The sequence below is a fragment of the Parus major genome, chromosome 5 (assembly GCF_001522545.3).
Source record: "Parus major isolate Abel chromosome 5, Parus_major1.1, whole genome shotgun sequence".
Taxonomy (NCBI): Eukaryota; Metazoa; Chordata; class Aves; order Passeriformes; family Paridae; genus Parus; species Parus major.
In genome coordinates this window covers 341,958-362,190 of record NC_031774.1, presented here as the reverse complement: position 1 = coordinate 362,190, position 20,233 = coordinate 341,958, and the positions used below count along the sequence as shown (strand labels likewise).

Below are 20,233 nucleotides of genomic sequence, written 5' to 3'. Positions count from 1 at the left end.
CATCCCTCGGTGGTACCCGGGATGCTGCGGCCGATGCTCCTCGCTCGCACGGGCGGGGCCGGCTCGCTCGCTCCGCGCTGTTCATTGCTGATGTTTATCGTGTCTGCTGCTTCCGAGAGAGACGGGAGGGCTGTCGGGGAATTCTGCGAGCCTCCTTATCCCTACAGTAACTATAGACTTGGGCAGGAATGCGGGTGATTGATTTCAGGGCTGGTGTCTGGGAGGCAGCAGCGTCCCCTGCTCCGCTCTGTCACCAAACCCTGCCAGTTCAGCCCGCCTAAGTAAACACTGCCGAGCTGCTAATCACACGGCTCTGAGACAAAACAGCACTCGGGGATCTGGGCAAGATCACACTTCCCTCCTCCTCCCCTCCCCTTCTGAGCCGTCCCCTCCCCGCTTTTCCCCTCCCTCTGCCGGCAGCAGCCCAGCCGGTCCCTCCGATCCCACCCGGCAGCCTCACGCTGGGGCCGCTGCCGGCTGGGGCTGCCCGGGAGCTCTCAGCCCGTCCTGCCAGCCCTGCCCAGCTCTGTCCAGCTCTGTCCAGCCCTGTCCAGCCCTGCCGAGCCCCCCGGGCCCTTCCACCGCCGCCCCGGCCGCCAAAAGTTGTGCGGAGCTGCGAGGATGGGAGCGCATCTGCAGCCGCTGGCCCTGCGGCTCCTGGCGCTGACTTTCCCCTTGGTGGCCAAGGGTTTTCCCGACGAAACCTTGGAGAAAGCCTCCAAATCCGAGGGATATTGCAGCCGGATCCTGCGAGCCCAAGGCACCAGGAGGGAAGGGTACAATGAATTCAGCCTCAGGGTGGAGGGCGACCCAGAATTTTACAAGCCTGGGAACAGTTACCGGGGTAAGTCGGGCATCCTCTGCATCCCGTAGCGCGATCTCGGGGAGGATGAGTGTTTATTGAGCTGTAGCGTCTCTGCCTGTCAGCTCCGGATCCCTCCTGGCGTGTGTGTGGGGGTTAGGGCAGCCTAATACACCCCCTGGCATCACTTTATTGGGGATGCTTCCACGGCAAGAGAGGGGAGCTGGCTTTCGGTGTCTCACTTTTCTCCCGAGCGTTCCTCATGAAGAGGAATTTCCTTTATTTAGGAGCCCTCTGGACGGGCTCAGCGCTCGAAGTTGCAGCGATGCAGAGCTCACTCTTCTCCCGTTTGCCCTCTTCCGTGGGATTTCTTCCTATCCCTTTAAATTTAACCCGTGGGGGAAGCTTCCACATCCAGCAGGAGGGAGAGGAAACTCGGAGCTAATCGCTCTTGCCCTGAAATATGAATGTTAATATAATGAGTTAGCATATGGGCAAACATGATGCAGCACCCTGCCAACTTCCCACATTTCCCACTTACGTTTATCCCACTATCCCACCCTTATTTTAATTATTTTATTTTAATTTTTTTTCTGGGTAAGTGAACAGATGGCTCAAGCAGGAAAGAGGCAGAGACAGTGCTAACGACCACTGTAAATAAGAGATGGAGGCATTCCTTCTTCCCTGAGCATGTCACATACAATCCTTGGAATGAACTTCCAAAGCACATTCGGGTGTGTTTTACTAATTAATAGGCAAAGACAGGTTTTGGTCACTTTTCCTGCCTCGCTATATAGTGCCTTGAGAAATAAACCTTCTTGGAATGTGCTGTTAGCTTTGCATTTTAAAAGCACTTTAAAAAGAGTCTGGACATTTTAAACTGATGTACTTTTAGGAAAAAAAAAATATTGGGAGATTCTTCCAAGTGTTTCTTAGATCCAGGGTAAAGAGCAGTGTTTTCCCATTGCATGAACATGGGAATCTCAGTGTATACAGGGAGAAAAAAGTGTGCACAGAGCATAATCAATTTGTTTCTCCAAAGGCTGAGAAATACATCTGCAGGTTCACCTGTTTTGAGCACCAGTCTGTAACTTTGCATGCTGTTGATTCGATTTTTTTTTCCCCCCAAAAATAGTTTTATTTTAAGATGGTGTGAGGAAATTCACATGACCCACAAGTTCCAGACAGGAGGATTAGTATCCTGAAAGATTTCATGTGGGATGTCAGCTTGGTACATCTACTGAGCAGGAAAAAGATGTGCCAAGTTTTTTGATAGTGATAAATGAGAACGTTCTTTAAAAAATTTGGGGATTCCCTTCTGTGAAAACATTACTGGACATTTTCAGTCACCTCCCAAAGAAGTTTCTATTGCACAGAAATGTGGGAAGAAAGAAACTCCCAGATGAATTAGCAGAACTAATTTTGTGGAGATATTAGGTCTTGGCGTTAGGAACTCAATTAATAAAATCACATTAGGCTATTATAAGCTGCTTGGAAGTGAGAAAATTACAGCTAACAGTAAAAAGTTAAAATGTAGAACAGGATATGTGCTTTTCTTTCTGATATTTGGGACTGAAGCATTCAGGTGGCACATTGGGGTGTGTAGATCATTCTTTAAGGACACATTCCTGAATGGTGAGAAGGACACAAATAAATGTTCCTTTTAACACAGCAGTAGTTAAAAATGACAATATACAGAAAATTTGGGGAGCTTGTTCTCAAAGGCATTTCTGCAGTCCAGCTGGAACTTTATTACTGTTTTATGCAAAGGCTGGAAAATCCAACTAATGATTAAAAAATAAAATAAAAAATGAGATGGTATGACAGGCGTGGGGGGTTTTGTTTGTTGTTTGTATTTATTTAGCAGCAAATTATTCTGTGTGCAACATAGCAGAAGACTTGCAGGACCTCCTTAGCTCTGGAGCCAGATATTCCTGTTCCCATGGCCCCTGCTTGAATTGATGCAATCTGGATCCTTGGCACGTTCCCTAGTGGCCTCTTGGAATAAATTCACATTTTCAAGGTGGATAGCACAGGAATTTTCTGTACATGCAAATATACTCCAGAAAAGTGTAGGGACATCCATTTATCTTCATGCCATCAGCTGATGTGACACACCAGCCTCTCAAGCAGCAATGAGTGGAGGGGATATCTGGGAATATCTCAGTTTGCAGTGTGGGAGGCAGGACACCACAGCTCCCAGCTTTGCCTCTGGGGGAGTTTTTATGGCTGCCCTGCAGTTATTCACCTTTAGATCAATCACAATCTATTTGTCCTGAGGGCAGAAAATCTGTGTGCAAGGAGCTGTGAAGCCTCGGTTTTCCACCTCTGGAGCTGTGATAGAAAACAGCACTGGGCACTGAATAACTTCTCTGAGTGGGAACAATTCAAATGTGTAGGACCAGGTTTGAGGGCACACCATGCTAGGGTCGAGGTCCTCTCCTCCCCTGCTGGGTTCCTTCGGTGGTGATGGAGCTTCTCTTGCCTCCACTGAAGGTCAGAGCTCTCATTCGGAGGCACAAATGAGCCTCAGGTTTGGGTGGAGATACAGGGTAATGATCCTTGAAAAGACTCAGTCCTGGCTTTATTGATTGTGCAGTTAGATTAATGATTGCATGAGATTTCCATGAAAAAATGAGGTGAGTTTCACGCTATTAAAATGTAAATAAACTTGCTTCTACCAAAAGGGAGTAGAGCACACTAACATGCAGAGTAGAAATGCTTTCTGCTGTGAGATCATGAAGTTATTATTCTGAAGAAGAAAAGGAGTACCAGGCTAGTTGTAACCCTTACATATACCCTCTGTGTGGGTGCTGGTCCTGGTTTTAATGGAATTTCACTTGTAGGTCAGTTCACTTTCTCAGTTTTTGAGGAAAAGCTCATTTAAGGTGTTGTGCTCCACTGCATTGGTTTGGGGACTTCTCTTCGAAGGAGTGTTGAGTCTTTTTCTTTCCATTTCTTTCATCTCCCCTCAACGTGCAAACAACTTTCCAAAATAAACAAAACAACAAAACCCAAAAAAGCTCTCATTCTGTAACTACATCAGCTGTTCCACAAAATACAGATGGAATTTAGGAACTTGCATTTGCTGCTACCTGTGCAATGTGCAGCAGGGGATGTGCAGTTGTGTTGGGTGAGAAAAATCCGATTTCCTGCCTGAAACCAAAGGAGCGACTTTGATCATCCCACCTTGGGCTTGGGACACCAGGAAAGGGTGAGGTCATGTGCCAAAGCCCAACTTGTAAAGCAATTAGAGATTTAAAGTAACTGCTGGTGTGCAATCTTCCCTTTAAAGTGAGATCCTTAGGGCTGAGGCTTGCACTGAGGTTTAGCAGATCCCTGCAGGAAGTTCATATTATTCAGTGAAAGTTAATGAGCAGGACACAGCTGCTGCCCAAGAACTCTTATGCAACCCAGAGCCTCTCCCTTGTGAAGAACAGATGTGGTTTGGGAGCTTGGCACTGCTGCCCGTGCAGGGGCTCCAGGAGCAGCTCAGGAGGAGCCGGGATTTGGGAGTGTTTGGGATGAGCCCTGTGTCACCTGAGGATGGCTCTGGGCACTGACAGAAACCTTCCCAGCTCGCTGTTCTGGCCTAGCTCTGGGCTGTTCCAAATCCTGCATCCCTAAAAGTGCAAATCCCAGAGCACAGAGCCTGGGTCCTGCCGTGCTGCTGTGTCCGTGTGTCCCTGCAGCGGTGACACAGGGACGGACACAGCCCAACCCTCCGGCTGTGCTCAGCTCCTTTGGATTTTCCTCTGGGCTGGAAGTGTTCCTGAGCCCAGAGCACAGCAGCATCCCTCCTCCTGGAGAGAACATGCATTTATTGGGGCTTCAAATGACTGCAACCACAGCTGGGGTATTGCTAACCCCAGGCATTCAAAAACTATGAGTCAGCCTTTGGAATTGCTTTCCTTTTGCCTTTTTTTAAAATATTTTTTAGCAATTTTTAATATTTTTTTATTTTTTCTGATGTTTCTGCAGCATTTCAGAACTCTGTTTTGTGGGTAGGTGTTTGGAATTTCTAAAGCTGTTTGGTTTGATCTGTAACTTTGTGGGGAAAACAAAAACTGTTGAGTCAGTTCACAGCTGGATTCTCTGCACGCATACTCAAATATTCCTGGTGTAACCTTTTACTCACAGTGATTCAGAGTCTTTAATTGCATATGATATGGAAAAAATTGTTGTATGTAAGAGACTTTTATGGCAGTAAATTTCTAAGAATCATTGTTGAAGCAGGAGTAATGTGTTCATCTCTGTTGGGTTCAGCAGCGTGCTGTTCCCAGAGAGGCTGCCCGTGGATTTCCATTTAGCCAGAGCTGCAGAAGTCCTCAACATTGGATTAACCATGCTAATTACTGGGCAGAAAATGAATTAATGAATTGGAGCAATGCTTTTTAAAGCAAGCAGAGATTTTAATGGTGTTATACTGCTGGCCCATTTTGGAATATAATGTGTGAAATTTTCTTTCTCCCCCAAAATCACGACACTTAGCCTCATCGTAAGGTTCCATGGGATGAAAAGAGTGTTGAAAATCTTGAGAGCTGGAGGACTTGCTGTTGTGCCATCACAATTTGTGCAGGTGTTTGCAGGTTTATATGTCATGGCACTTAAACAAAAGTTTGAAAATGGAAATAAATATTTTTTCTTTTTTTCACATATAGTCAGGAAAGTTAGGTGTTTGTACAAACACTGTGAGTTTTAACCCCAAATACAGCTGCATAATGCTAGAAACCTTCAAATAGCCTATTTTATATTTTTCTGCTACTGAATTTCTAGATCAAAGAGCTCTCTATGTTCCAAATGAACTCTGGGGCATATTTGGAAATCCAGATTTTCTAAGGGCAATCTGTGATTTTTAGCAATGTGATCCAAGCCCTCGCAGCCTATCTGTGTGAGAGGGAGTCTCTTGTGGATACTCCTCTATGGAGCAGCCTTGGGAGCTGCAGTTTGCTCTAAAAACTGTGGGTGGTCTTCAGTTTTTATTGTGCCTGCCAGGGCTGGAGAGTGTGACAATAAAAAGTACTACGAGTGACTCTTTTTGCACTATGCTTAAAGGAAAACATAAGAGTTCACTTAAAACATCAAGAGTTCAATGTTTTGTCTCTTTAATTCTACAATAATTTTTGTCTTCACTAAAATTTACCTCTGTTTCAGGAAAGGATTGCTATTAGTGGTTGAAGAGAGTTTGGTAATTTCAAATGTCCTGCCTCGAAGTTCTGCCTCATTCTGTGGCTCTGATAATGTTCAAAGATGAGGACCCTGAGATTATCTGGGTTAATAATTAACTATAACTATAACTAATAATTAATTAACTGGTTAGAGCCTGGTGTTAAAAACGTGGGTTCAATCCCTGCAGGGACCATTCCCAGGATATCCCAATTCTGTGAACTCAGGTTTTTGAGTTTTGCACATCAGATCAGGGGTTCAGTCCTGCTGCTGAGCGGGGTCAGATCAGATCAGCCAGCCCTGCCTTACCTGCTCAGGACAGGGCTGTGCAGGGTTGGTTTGGCAATCAGAGCATCCAGCACAGCTTTTAATGGTCAGGAGTTTAGTTTTATCAGCCAGGAGTTTAGTTTTGTGTGCTGTTCTGCCCTGAGGATGGAGCAGGGGGAGGATATTTTGAGATCCCCCATTTCCAGAAGCTGGAGTGCTGTGCTGAGTGTAGCTGAGCTGGAACAGGCAACGTGGACATCTGGCTTTACAGAAGGACTTGCTGTGCACTAAATGACTTTGTCTGTGCTCAGAACTGGACAAAAAAATGAAGTCAAATATTTAGGGATGCTCCTGTACATTTAACACCCCCTCACCCCTCAAAACAAACAAAAAGAGCCCTCACAAAGAAAAAGCCCCAAGTAGAAAACACCCTTGCACATGCATCCCCACCCCCAAACCACCACCAATAAACCCTCCTGTAGATCTGAGCAGATTATCAATCTGCTTTAAAAGAAAAAATGGGGGGAAAATAAAAAAGCAGAGTTATTTCATGCCAGTGGTTCTCAGTTTATGTGGAAACTTGGAGTGAACATTTTGGATTGTGGCTGGCTTGGCTCCCTGCTGTCGGTGCTCTGACTTCAGTCACTGCCAGCTTAGAACACACACCTTGTGAGATGATGTGCAAGTGGCTGGCTTCACAATTAATGGTCTCTTTTGGTTCTTTCTCTGTTCATCACATCCCAGTGACGCTTTCTGCTGCCACTCCTGCCTACTTCCGAGGGTTCACCTTGATCGCCCTCAAGGAAGGAAAAGAAGGTGACAAAGAGGAAGACCATGCAGGATCTTTCCAGGTGAGAGAACTTCCCCTTTGGAGTCTTCTTTAGTGTTTGCCTGCCTCAAAGGGAGGTTTTTATATGCACAGCAGAATGCAGAGAGTGTTTAAACATAAATGTTTGTGGATGTTGGCAGGAGGACAGCAGAGCATGTTTTATATCCCACGAGTGTTCGAAGGGTCAAGGCTCGTGTACCTGGATTTCAGCTTGTCTTCCCACACTCCCACAGTTCAAAATGAGCATCAGTTCCTTGAACTAGAGCCTAGGACACCTGAACCTTTCATCCAAAGTGATCAAGAGTATTCTATTCACATTCTGGGTTTTTTTGTGTTTCTTTCCCTCAATATTTTTGTCCACTGAGCTGTAGAATTCAACTCTGAGAAGTGTTTGCCGTGGCTGTAATGACTGTTTTATCATTCATAAATTAGATTCTGCTGTTTTATTTATGCTCAGTAGTACTTGACTTAATGAACACATCCAGTGGGATGAAATGTTTGGTATTAAAAGGATTAGAAACCAGAAGGATGATTCACAAACTGGTATTTTCAGCTACTCCATGTGGGGAATTCTGGAAACTGAGAAAATATATGATATTTATGAAAGAAGGTAGAAGTGATGTAGGTTTGATTCTCACAAGAGGTATTGTTTGCTCTTTGACTTTCCAGGCTTAGAAATACAGTTGAATTGTACTGATTATAATTTACAGGATGTGCAGTAATATTGATAGTAATTTTAATAACAATTTCTAGGTGGAAGATTTCACTTGCCTCAGGTTTCAAGGTTTTCAAGGGAAACACTCAAGTTCCAATTTTGGTGACCTGCAAGGAGACAGAAATGAACACCTCTCCCTATATTTCTTCTTTATTTTTGTATGCAGCAAATTCAGTGTAAACTCAGTAAATAATTGCCCAGTTCTCCTACTGAGTTTGCTTGGAGGCCTCTGTCTGCTTTTCACACATTTTGTAAGAAAATCTGGAATGATTGAGAACTTGAGGGTGGAATAAATCCATTAAAATGAAACCAATTCCTATTTGGGAGAAATCTTTTTAATATGGACTTTTTAACAAAGTTGGCTTTTTAAAGAATAAGCTAGTACTGAACGATCAGCTACTGCTAAGAAGTACAAACAGCGATGCTTCATCTATTTTAAAAGAAGCTTTTCACCATTAATTTCTTCATTTCAGTTGTTAATATCTCTGTGGTTGTGGCAAATGGGAAAGATTGGGCCTGAGTTTTGTCTTCAGGTCTAACTCACAGTGAGAAGCTCACTAAGCTTTGCTGAAGTACAGAGGCATTTTGAAGTTAGCTGAGTGGGAAGCAAATGGAAATTCTATATAGATGGGAAACAAAAAAATAAAAAATTAAAGCTCAGTGGGTCTCAGCTGAGGGAAGATTGTTTAATTAAGTGCATTGTATGGGTTGCAGTCTGAACTCAGCCTTCTTATTGGCAGGTGGGAGTCCCAAAGGTCACCCACAACTAAATTTGTGTGTCTGTGGTTTAAACAGTACTCACCATGCTCATCCCACGCTAGCACAACTCCCTGAAGTTTATTCAGATGGTGTCAGCCTGTTCTGCCTCTGTGGATTCAGATGTAAGATCCCATTTTGGTACCCAGAGAACGCTTGAAGGTAAACACAGACCCCCCTTGTACCTGGGCTGGGTGCTAGCAACCAGGAGAAAAAAAAAAAAGATGTTTATTTCTAAACCAAGACAAAAGAAAAGATGTTTGCAGTGTGTTTTCATCAGAAGTGAGGATGCCAAGGGGGCTGAGCAGCTGTGCAGGGTCAGGAGGAGCTGTGTGTACAGTGTGTACCTGCTCTCAGATGGAGCCTGTGTCACCCAAGGAGTCAGAGAGAATCTGTCATCCCCAGAGCAGCAGAACTGGGGGAAAATCCCCTCAGAGTGGCCTGAGACCCTCTGCTGCTCTGGGACTGCACCTCTGCCTCCGTGGGGAGACATCTCCAATGTCCAGAGAGCAGTCAGAGCAAAGCAGTGCACCAAGCAAGTGCTTCTCTCACATCACCAAACTTCCCGCTGGAACCAGGACAGAACGAAACGGGAGCTGCCCAAGTGAGACTTTCCTTCCATGACTTACAGACCATAAAGCACTTGATTTGCAAACCTCTGGGTGCCACTTTCAAGCTGTGGAGTGTGAGTTACAACAGGTTCCATGGAGGAAACCCAGCTGCACCCTGTGCTCAGAACCAGAGCCCTGGTGTTAGACTGACCAGCGTCTCTGTAGCTTTGAGGAGCAGCCAGGGGGTGGAGAAGGGCTAACATGGGGTTTTTGATGTGGATGGAGTACATTTAGGAGGGGAAAGCTCTGTTTTCAGGGGTCACAGTCCAGCTGGAGCAGGAGGGGGGCTGCAGCCTGTCTGGACGAGCAGTAGGCAGCTGCTGTAAGCTCCTGATGGCTCCTGTGTGGCTCTGCAGGCCACCAGGAACAGTCAATCTTGTTAATAGGACTTGTGGTCCTATAAATAGCAGAGCTGTTAAAATTCTTGCTTGGACAGGTGTTCTTTTCTGTGCACTTTCTGGTTACCCCTATACTTGAGACCTTTAGAGAAGTGTGGTGTGGACTCCACCATTCCAAATCTGTTCTCCTCTGAGACAACTGAGACTTTAAAATCCGATTTTACTGTTTGTTTACTTAATGCAGCCAAACTTCCTTGTATTTTTGTCCTTGTAGGATGCACAGGACACAATCCAGCCTTAAAATAAATCACTTTGTCTCCCAAAACCGCAAAATGGCGAAATTAAATACAGCTAGGGAATCCAAGGTGCCAAATTCAGCCGTAGAAATTTGGGGATGTAGCAGCAGGGCTCTTCCTTATGCCAGTGGTAATTGTAGAGCTCAGTGAGGCCCTCTGAAAGCTTTGGGAATCTGTCCCATTGGCCTCTTTACACAAACCATTCCCAGCTCTGGTCGTGCAGAGCGCTGATCGTTCTCTTTTGCCGTGTTTAGCAACAGTCTGCAAATTTCTCCTGAGGTAAATGAAATCCCAGGGCAGCAATCACCACTACTGACTACAGAACAAAGTCTGTGCAGGCCATTTGAATCAACATATGTGTGCAACCCTGTCTAGTTATAGGACTTTTGGATTTGGGTTCTTTTTCCCCTTGAACTGAAGATTGATGAGAGGGAGGCAGTTTTCTCTTGTTCAGTCTCAGTTGTTTATTCTTCTCTAATCAGCATTACAAGGTACAAGGAGCTGAGTGCACTGTGATAGACAAGTGTAAAATGGCCAACAAAGATCTTCTTCATGGTCTTTTATATGTCCATTTACCCAATTAACAGGTGCCAACTAAATTATTATCCTTAATGACCCAATGACCCAACACCTGAGTGCTGCACTGTGACATTTTCTATCCAATCACTCATTGCTACCCAAAAACCTCCAGGAGAAGAACATGAAGAAGAAAGAAGAAGGACAAGAGACAACACCCTAAATCCTCCATCTCGTCTTCTGCTCTCTAAACTACTTTAAACCTCAACCCATTCACCCAGTGACTCAAGAAACTTTCTAATCTACACACTCACATTTTTCCTATCTAACTTTAACATTTGTTCTCATGTATCACCATGAAAACATGCCCATGAATTTCATATTACATGAAATTCAGTATTTCTTTGAATCCTAGAACTAAGTATTAAAAACAAGGGCACACACTCTGTATCTCAGACTCCAACACAACCCTATGGATTCGGTCTGATAAATAATGTAGAATATTAGAAATGTAACTCTGAACCTCATCTCATCTTCCTTGTTCTCTGAGGAAGGATAAATATTCCCAGGGAATTTTTTGGTGGATGTTTTGTCAATCTGTTCTGAAGTGTTCAACAAGAAGAACGAATCCATCTCTCCAGGTTTAAACACTTGAATATATTATATTTAATAGGAAATTTCAGCTTTGTAGATCTTTTTGCTAATATCCAAACTGAATCTTCACTAATAGTGGTTAAATTGCTCCCTTATGAAATTGTCTTCCTAAATTAAGAATCTTCTTGATACTTTATGAGGAAGGCAGCCTGAAGTTTCCTTTATTCTCCCTCCAATTCCACACACTCTACCTGTCCTTTATTCAAATTTTCATATTTTCATCGTGGGCCATCTTCTTCCAGCTTTGCTTTTCCTGCAGTGGAGATTCCAGTCTCACATTCCTCAGAATTGTACTCAGGAGTGGATCTGCACTCCCAGCATAAAATCAGAGAATTTGGATAGAGCAATCCCTAGAGCAGCACAGCTTTGGAGTGCCTGGTGCTCAGGAAGAATCTTCTCAATCTGTGGTTTTTTTTAATTCTTTTTTTAATGTAGAGCTTCATCCAATTTATCAAGGAAGTTCTGAGCTGCAATTCCGACCTTCAAGGTGCCATCCACTCCTCCAAAAGGAAGGAGGAATTTTATGATTGCGCTTTGGCGTAATCACTTGTTAAATTTGGATCTTACACCTTCATTTTTGGTGATAGTTTAGTGTTGCATGCCTTCCTCGTAGGAGTTCTCCTGGAGGTGTCCTTTTGCCTGTTTTAATTCCAGAGTGAACCAGAAGAATTCTTAATTTCACCCTGAATTTAAGGACCCAGCTGTGCAAAAAAAGCAATGTGGGAAAGCGAGCAAGAGCAGCAGCAGCAAGAATGAAGGTTTCATTAAAGGTGTGGGATTTAGAAAAGCTTGGGGCTGTGCTGAAGGAGAAAACATTTCAGGGAAATTGGAATAAACAGCTAAGCAAGGTAAGAGGTGCTGAAACCAGAGCCCAGAAGTGTCCTTTGTTTTTGGTCACCTCATTCTCTTGCTGCTCTTTAGCTGACTGATGTGCTCAGCAAGGCATTTGGGTTAAAAGGGATTTTTACAGCCTCTTGGAAAAGCAGCTCCTCTAATGCTGAGTTCCAGCCTTTTATAGGAACCTTACATCTTCCTGATACCGTGCATTCTGAAAGAAGCAGCCTTAAAAGGCTGTTAGCCACTTCAAATGATCCATTCTTGTATTTATAAGCAAAGGTGGTTTTATGGTTTTTAAATTAATGGCTGCAGTTATTTTTTAAGCTGTTAATATTAACAGCTTAAAATTTTTAATATTAAAATTTTAATATTAAAATTTTAATATTAAAATTTCAATATTAAAATTTCAATATTAAAATTTAAATATTAAAATTTCTTAATATTAAAAATTAAGTTATACTTGGGTCTCCTTGATGTTCTTTTTGGCTTGTATGTTTGGGGTTTTTTTTTAAGCTTGTTTCCCAATATCAACTCATCAGGCTGCTTTGTAAATACCTTATTCTGAGGTGTATGAATTGATGTGATTCTCTTTAAAAAAAAAAAAGAACTTCCAAGTTTTTCACTCATGTTTGCATTCTCTACATTTCCTGTCCCAGCAGCTCATCACTGCCAGAGTCTGTCACTACTTAAAAGCACGTGGAGGTAATGATCCAAAGCCATAATTACATATAATAAAATTTATTTATATTACATAGAAATAAAATAATAAAAATAATTTATTATCTATACATATAATAAAATAAAAATATAATAAATATAAATACAAATAATAAAATTCCTATTTTAAATAGGAGTCAGAACGTGCCAGCTCTAGGATTTGTAGACTAAGCAGGTAGGCATCAATTCTGAGTCTGTCAAATTTAAATCTCTTGTCCTTTTGCATTTGCCAGAGTATTCCCAAATTTTCTTTCTCTAAGAATCACTGTGAATATTATTCTAGGAACAAACCCCTGAAAGTTATAATGGAAAACCAAACTCTAGTTTGCCTTCCCAGCAGGGTGGAATTGTTTAACCTTGATGAACACTTTCACACATTTTTCTAGAACTCCAAGCTCCATATCATGATATTCAGGGATTAAAAATGAGCTTAAAAATAAAAATCCCCCCCTAAAAAAGTATCTGCCACTGCCAGTTTTAGCACTGAGTGGAGAATGTGAGCACTTCGAGTGAGATTAAATAGAAATATCTCTGGTGCACTGCAAAAACCTCAACCTGAACCACTTATAGGAAAGATTTTGGTTAAGAAATCGTCTCAGGAGGTAGTTATGCCTCATTTTAGAACAGTAAAAATGAATATTTTTTAATATGTGAGTGATGAGCACCAGGAGCTTGCAGAACAGAACAGAAGCAGCTCTGATAGTCATTATTTGCTACTGATGAGGCTGGAGAAAAACCAAACTGGATTCCAACTGGGCAGTTTTTTGCTTCCTTCCATTTTTGTTCTTGTTTCAGCTCGTGCTATGAATGAGCAAAAAAAAAATAAATGAAATAAATATAAATCTTTACATCGTGATGTTTTTCAGGTTTAGTGTGACCCACCCCTGGTTTGGCACACCTTGGGCACTCCCCCAGCTGCTGGTGTACAGAGCTGCTGTGTCTTTTGGAATAAATGACTCAAACTGTATCATTTCACAGCCAAAATAGGAAAATATAGGGAATTTCTAAATGCTGTTTTGTTATGTGTTGTCTTACAGTGGATCTTTGAACTGTTAACTCAGGAATAAATAGGAAATAAATATTAAATTGTGATTGCAGTGAAACTTAGGTTGTTGCTGAATGAAAAGGGGATTCAGTGTCTCAGGCTGGGCTCACTCCTGTTTTCAGTTTTCTGAGGGTTTTCTTGCTATAGCACTACCATCACTTTAAAAAACAACTTTTTTAGTTAATTTGGCTTTAGTTTATCTTCTGACATTTCTTTATCTTCACCCTTTCCCTATCTCCCTGCTGTGGAAAAAAACACCTAAATTCTGGCCACATCATATTTAGTCCTCTTTCTTTAATCTAATCTTATTTTTCCTCTTTTATTTTCTTTTTGTTTTGTTTTTTGTGTTCTGTTTTGTTTTTTTTTGCCTGCTGGAGAAATGCTTTCTCTTGAGAATGACTTCAAATGAGGATTGTGTCTCAGGAAGAGCTTATGTTCTTTGGAAAGGATTTTGCCTAAACAAATATTTAATTTGTGATGATTCAAGTTCTGTTTTGGAAAAGTACCAGCCAAAACACGAACCAAAGAAACCCTCTAAAAACAGTGAAACCAAAAAAAACCAGGAAGCATGCTTTTTGAGATTGGTTAGCTGAAACTCCAAGCTCCTTTTCAGATCCAAGGATTATCAGAGCTGGCTTATCTCAGGTGTAACTTCTGCCCTGCCTTGCAGAGCCAGACTACATCATGATAAAATACCAGAATTGCCTAATTGAATCTCCAGCTTAAAAAAAAACCCATTAGTTTATTCTGTTTTTTGTATTAACATTAAACTGCAAGGCTTCCTCCTTCTAAGAGTCTTCCAAAGAGACTCATTAAAGAATTGTTTCCTAGAATTTGGCACTGGCACTTAAATCAGTCCTCAAGAGAGGAAATGACACTGGAAACACTGTTCCCTTCTGCCTTGGAGATTCCAGTCTGCTCCTCAGACACATCAGAGTCCATTCTGGGCCTCTGGGGTTTGGGATTATTGGTGCCCCAGGAGGGTTCTCTATTCAGGTCTTGCTTCCAATCCAGAGGCCAGTTCTGTATCTGCAGATGTGTCACCCTGAGACAGAGTCTGGATCCCTCTAACTCTGTTTTGTCACTCAGTAAAAGCTGTGTGTTCCTCCTCAGGGCAGTGTTTAGGTGGACTTATTTGCCTCAGTGACTCTAAATTAGGAGTAAATCCTAATATCCACTCATTTCCAGCCCAGGTAAACTGCCTAGCCCATTGTTATTCCCCTCTCAGATAATCTTCCCTCAGATGGTGGCACCTGGGCCATGAGAAATCTCAGTGAAGACATTTAACCCCTCTGGCAGCAGTCAGATGTTTTCCAGGTGCCCTATGGCAGCTGTCATGGGTTATAACTCTGGATCCAGCTTCACTGGAACATCTATTCAGCAGCTCTTTCCTCATTTATAATGCTGCCATTAGGCTTCCCTTCCTGGATTTCCCTTTTTGTCACCTGTAATTCACCAGCCTCATCTGGGGCAGTCATCAATTGCTGGGGTTTGTTTCTCTGCTGAGAGAGATCAGCAGGCTGATCTCCCAGCTCCCATCCCCTCCTGAAATGCTCCAAGAATTACCTCTGATCTAATTTGCCATTCTGCAGCATCAGGAAACCTTCAGCATGTCAGTTCCAATCAATGGGACCTTAGAGCAAGTGTTTGTTCTTTGCACTTCCACTTTGCATCAGGTTAGAAAGCATTTATCAGCTATTCCCTGCTGCTCTGGACTGTTTGAGCTATCACTGCCTGGAGTCCTCACTGTGATGGACCTGGACACGTGTGCTACCCCCAGAACCACACAGGGCTTTAAAAGGAAAAGGGTTATTCTGGGAAGATGTATTTATTATTATTATTATTATTCATTTATTATTCCTCCACTTCTCTCCACATAAGCACTGTCAGCTTCCAGCCCACAGTGGCAGCCCATGGATATATGGAATTTTGTGTGTGCCCAAGAGTCTTTTCTCGTCTTGTGTTCCCTTTTCCCATCACATGAATTGGGGATTGAGAGGAGAAGGGTGAATGAAGTTGAAGATAAAGGCTGAGGCTCAGCTTGACAGTTTCTCCAGGTTTTATGGACTGTAAGAAAATCCTGCTGTCAATCCTCTGGGCTTCTGAAGCTACACAGCTGCCTGTAGAAAGCCTCCCAATTAAATTTAAATTGTGCTCTTTATTTATTCTTTATTTTGCGTATGTGGTTGGGGTTTTTTTTGTTTGTTTGTGCTATTATTTGTTTGCTTGTATGTTTTTTTCTCTCTCCACTGTGTTGAGAGGTTTTGGTGACTTAGAAGCAGAATGGATCTTTTAAATTCAGGAGTTTACCCACCTGACTCGTTCAGGAATGGCTGCTGTAGGCAAAATCCTTCCTCCAGGCTTCATGGTCAGCTCTCACTGCTGAATTAATTTCTGCTAGGCTAAAAGTACAGCTGGCTATGCCTGTTGTCTTGAGAACTGCTTCCTGAATTCAGAAGGCCCTTTTGCATTATTAAAGTGACAATATTTTTAGCTCCCATTACTCTGGACTGCACTTGTCGCCTCCTCAGACTGAGCTGTGGACTGCCCTGGCACTCCTCCTCCTCAACTCTTCCCTTTCTAATGAAGGTAGTGACCTCTCAGTGTTTGCCAAGGATATTGTTTCAGCTTCCAGTGCTGCCCTGAGCAGTTGTAATTGATTATTGTCCTTGCTGTGATAAGTCTCTCTCATGACCTGACAGCCCAGGCTCGTTATTCATCTGATCACTGTGTATTTATCCTGCCAGGAATGACACAGGACCTGGCCAGAAAACGAGTTTATCTTTGGATTCTGGTGCATTCAGCGCCTTTGCCTCTCGGTGCTTTGTCTTCACACGCCTTCAGAGATGGTTTTGGTCACTTCACTTCATGCAGTGATGAATGGAGATCCCTTATGGTGTCCTCAGAATGATGTGCAGGGGCTCACACAAACACGCCCTCTCATCCTAATCTCATGTTTTGCTTCAGTGCTAGCCTTTCCTCAAGAGACTCTGCAGAGAGTTTCTCATCAGGATGCTTTGTTTCCCTTTGCTCTGTTTGCTCAGAGAACTGTGCAGTGAGGCTGGCATGCAGCTTTAAGATGCATTTTTATCCTGACAAGATTGAGGCTATTTGGAGTCCCAGACCAAAAAAGCCACACAGTTTTGCTCTTTCTTTCATACTTTTCCAGAACTCATCTCATCTAGCACAATGCTGGACCACTTCTAGGAGAATTAACCTTGTTCATCTCCGTGAAGTCTGGGATTGTAAGGAAGCTGCAGCTGGAAGTCCTTTCACAGAAGGTTCTCTTCAGCCCAAATTCAGTCATCAGGATTTCTCCTGGCCTGTTATTCCACATCCTGACTTCCTTCAGTCTTTGCTGTCCTCCTCTGCTCAATTATCACCTGAATGAGGTGCCCTTCCCTTAGAGGAAAGAGTTCAGGAAGCGTTTGGAGAATGCTCTTGGGCACGTGGTGATGGGGAAGGTCCTTTTCAGGGCCAGGAGCTGGACTCAGTGATCCTTGTGGATCCCTTCCATGTCAGCACATCCTGGCATGCTGTGAGCTTTCCTCTGATCACTCACTCTGATCCCAGCCTGTCCCCTGCTCCTTGCTCCGTGGGGCTTTCCTGGCTCTGGGCATTGCTGCTCTAAGGATAATGCTTTCATGGATGCTTTCTCACCTGGTGGGGTGAGAACTTTGTTCTGACAGCCCTTCTACCTGTGCAGGACTGGCATTTAATCAGCAGACCAAGCCAGGAAATCTGATTTTCACCTCAAGCAGGACATGAAGCTGTCTCTGCCTTCCCCCTCCTCTGAGCTCCCTCCATACCAGGAGCACTCTTGCCTTCTAAACCGGCTGAGCCAGGTGCTCTCCTCACCTCTCCTCTTTGTGTGTCTCTGGCAGGGAAATGTCACCCTGGAAACTAAGCCTTCTGATCTTGTTTTTCATAGTTTTAGCTGCTTTCCCAGGAAAGTAAGTGTAAACATAGATGTTTATACATTCCTCCCAAGAAACGTCTTTTGATGGATGTTTCACATGCCCAGTGTGATTGGGAAGGTGCTTACTTAATTATCCAATCCCTGGTCATTGTCAAGATATAAATACAGGAGTCAGAAAAATAAAGTTCTTTTTTCCTGTCACCCCACTGAGAAGTGTTTGTGTGAATCATTCTGTGTCCTTTAGCTGCAGGGAAACAGCAGCCAGGGGTGGATATTGCCCCACCACAGCCAGGCTGTTCCTCAAGCCATGCTGTGGATGTTCCCTGCTGGAATGATTTCCTGGAGAAAACTTACTAATCAAGCCCTGAAAGTTCCAGGATTTACCTGGAAATGATGTACCACTTGCCACTGTAGCTACACAGTTCTGTTTTCTGAGAAGATTCTTGACTCCTATTCCCAGTAGCCTCTGGAAGGACCTGGCACTGGGAGTTACACAAAGTGAGGTTTACATGTGAGCAATCATTGAAAGGGGACAGAAAATATTCCTGTGAGTTATTGTATTCCTCAGAAAAAGGATTTTTTTTTGGTTTTTTTAAACCTATTTACCTCAAACCTTCCCCCTTCTGCTGTGTTTTGTCTCCGTTTTCACTCGCTGTGAGAAAAACTGCAAATCAAAAATTCAGCTTCACTTTTCCCATGGTTGCATAAGAGGCAGGATGTGAATGCACACAACATGTTCTGCAAAACCAGAATTTTCTGCTTTAGGTCCTTTTCCTTTCAATGGATATAGACAAGTGACTATACAATAAATCCTGAGATAAGCAAGATATTTAAACCAGCCATAGTCACTGGTAATCTGTTGAACTTTTGGCACAAAAATAATTATTTTACCAACTAAATTCTCAAACAACATTTTCCAGAAGAAACTTTGCATTTTTGATGATTATTGATTCTTGAAACACCATTGAAATTAATTTTCAGACCAGAATAAATCAAGAATAATGAAGAAATTCCCCATCCAGTTGCACAAAAGCTGACGTTTGGCTCTCGAGGATGCTTTTCATAGCAGTCAGTAATTAGAAAGGGAAATTCCCTGCTGGTGTAGAGCTACCATTTTGTTCCCTGTTCCCTGCATTGTTGCTGGGGTAGGGTTATTATGCAATCCCTGGCAAGCTCATCCTAGCAGACTGCTTACTAATTTGTAGGCTGTAGGTGTAAATTGAAAAGCCTTCATCCTGCTTCTGTTTACTTCACTCCAATTATTCACATCTATGTGAATTGAGGCACTGTTGCTGCTCTTGCCTCTTTTTTTTTTTCTCCTTGTGGGTGGGCACAGCTCCTTTGAACCTGCTTTTCTTTTCAAAAGAAACATTTAAAAGAATGAGTATGTAAGAGGTACTTGGTGTTCTCTAACTTTAATGGTTATATATCTTGATACAGTCAGTAGTGTAGCAGAGGTTCCTTGGGGCATTGCCGTGTTTATTCATTATTTGTCAGGCACACATCAGGGTTTTGTTCTCCTAGAACTCATTTAATTTTTCTTCTTTTTTTCCTTTTAATTTTTTCTTTTGTTTTCTTTTTTTTTCTTCCTAATTTCAGCTGGATGAGTAACATTGACTCTGCTTGTATGGGAGACTTAATTATACCTGTTATTGCTCTCTTTGGCCAGTTTATCACAGACTTATTTTAGCTAACAGAATGCTTTTAAATAGGAGGAATAAAGAGTAGAGGAGAGAGAGGGGTCATAAAGTAGCCAACAAATAATGAAAATGGAGAATTACGTTTCACTGCAACCTCTCTTGAGCTATAGGTTACTTTCCTAGGAAAATGAACTCCCTATTTAATACCATTACCTGAGGAATGCCTTCTGGAAGCTTCAGGGAGGAATTTTAAATGGTTGCTAAGGCAGCAGTTTGCCTTTTCCTGCTGTCCTTTCACTCTGGCCTCTCTTTACATGGAGCTGTGGGAATCCCACATGTAGGAGGAGAGGAAAACCCTCCAGTCAGTAAATCACCCCCCTCACTAATCCTTCCTGTTAAGCAAATCTGCCCACACATTGTGATAAATCCCAGATTAAGATAATCATAAATGTTGTCTGTATTAGCTGCAGTGGGGATTTGGACTGTGCAAAGTTTCTTGGCTTCCTTTAGAATCTTTCAGTAACCCAGTTTTATTGTCCATAAAGGTTATACAAAGTGCTTGCATGAATTAGAATTGGGTTATGATTTATTTAGACACTGGGCTTATATAATGACCTACAATAATTTCTCAGACATTGTGTAAGATTTCCCCAAAAGATGAAAAAGACCCATATGGTATTTTCTCAAAACTCTCTATTTGTCTATTTATTTTATTTTTTTTTTCCTCTGAGTTCATCTGATGTTCCACTGATTACATTACTTGCAAAATGAATTAAAGCACCAGCTCTGTGTGTGGTGCAGATGTTATGCAACTGGCAGCTATCACAAGAAGAACATTTTGTACATGGCAGTGTGTTCTTGGGCTTCTGAACCCATCTGCCCTCTCCCTGCTGACTGTGAGGGAGATTTGGGGTTTCCTCTTGGCAGGAGAAAACCTGAGACAACCTCCAAAGATGGAGTTTTACCATTTATGCTCGTGTTTTTACATCTATACACATCCTCTGAAAACCTGGGATATGCCTGAGCCTAATACAAGATTCTCTCTCTCTTCTCTTCTCTTCTCTTCTCTTCTCTTCTCTTCTCTTCTCTTCTCTTCTCTTCTCTTCTCTTCTCTTCTCTTCTCTT

General features: G+C 42.7%; 1 protein-coding gene across 1 annotated transcript in view; it reads left to right on the top strand.

The window, feature by feature from the left end:
* The first annotated feature begins 406 nt into the window (after positions 1-406).
* The window catches only part of SPON1 (spondin 1), a 187,073-nt gene continuing 167,246 nt past the window's right edge, over positions 407-20,233 (top strand). The window contains exons 1-2 of the mRNA XM_015632131.3: positions 407-844; positions 6,980-7,086. Coding sequence (XP_015487617.1) covers positions 622-844; positions 6,980-7,086 — 330 coding nt within the window. The 5' untranslated portion in view covers positions 407-621. The remainder of the gene's footprint in view (positions 845-6,979; positions 7,087-20,233) is intronic.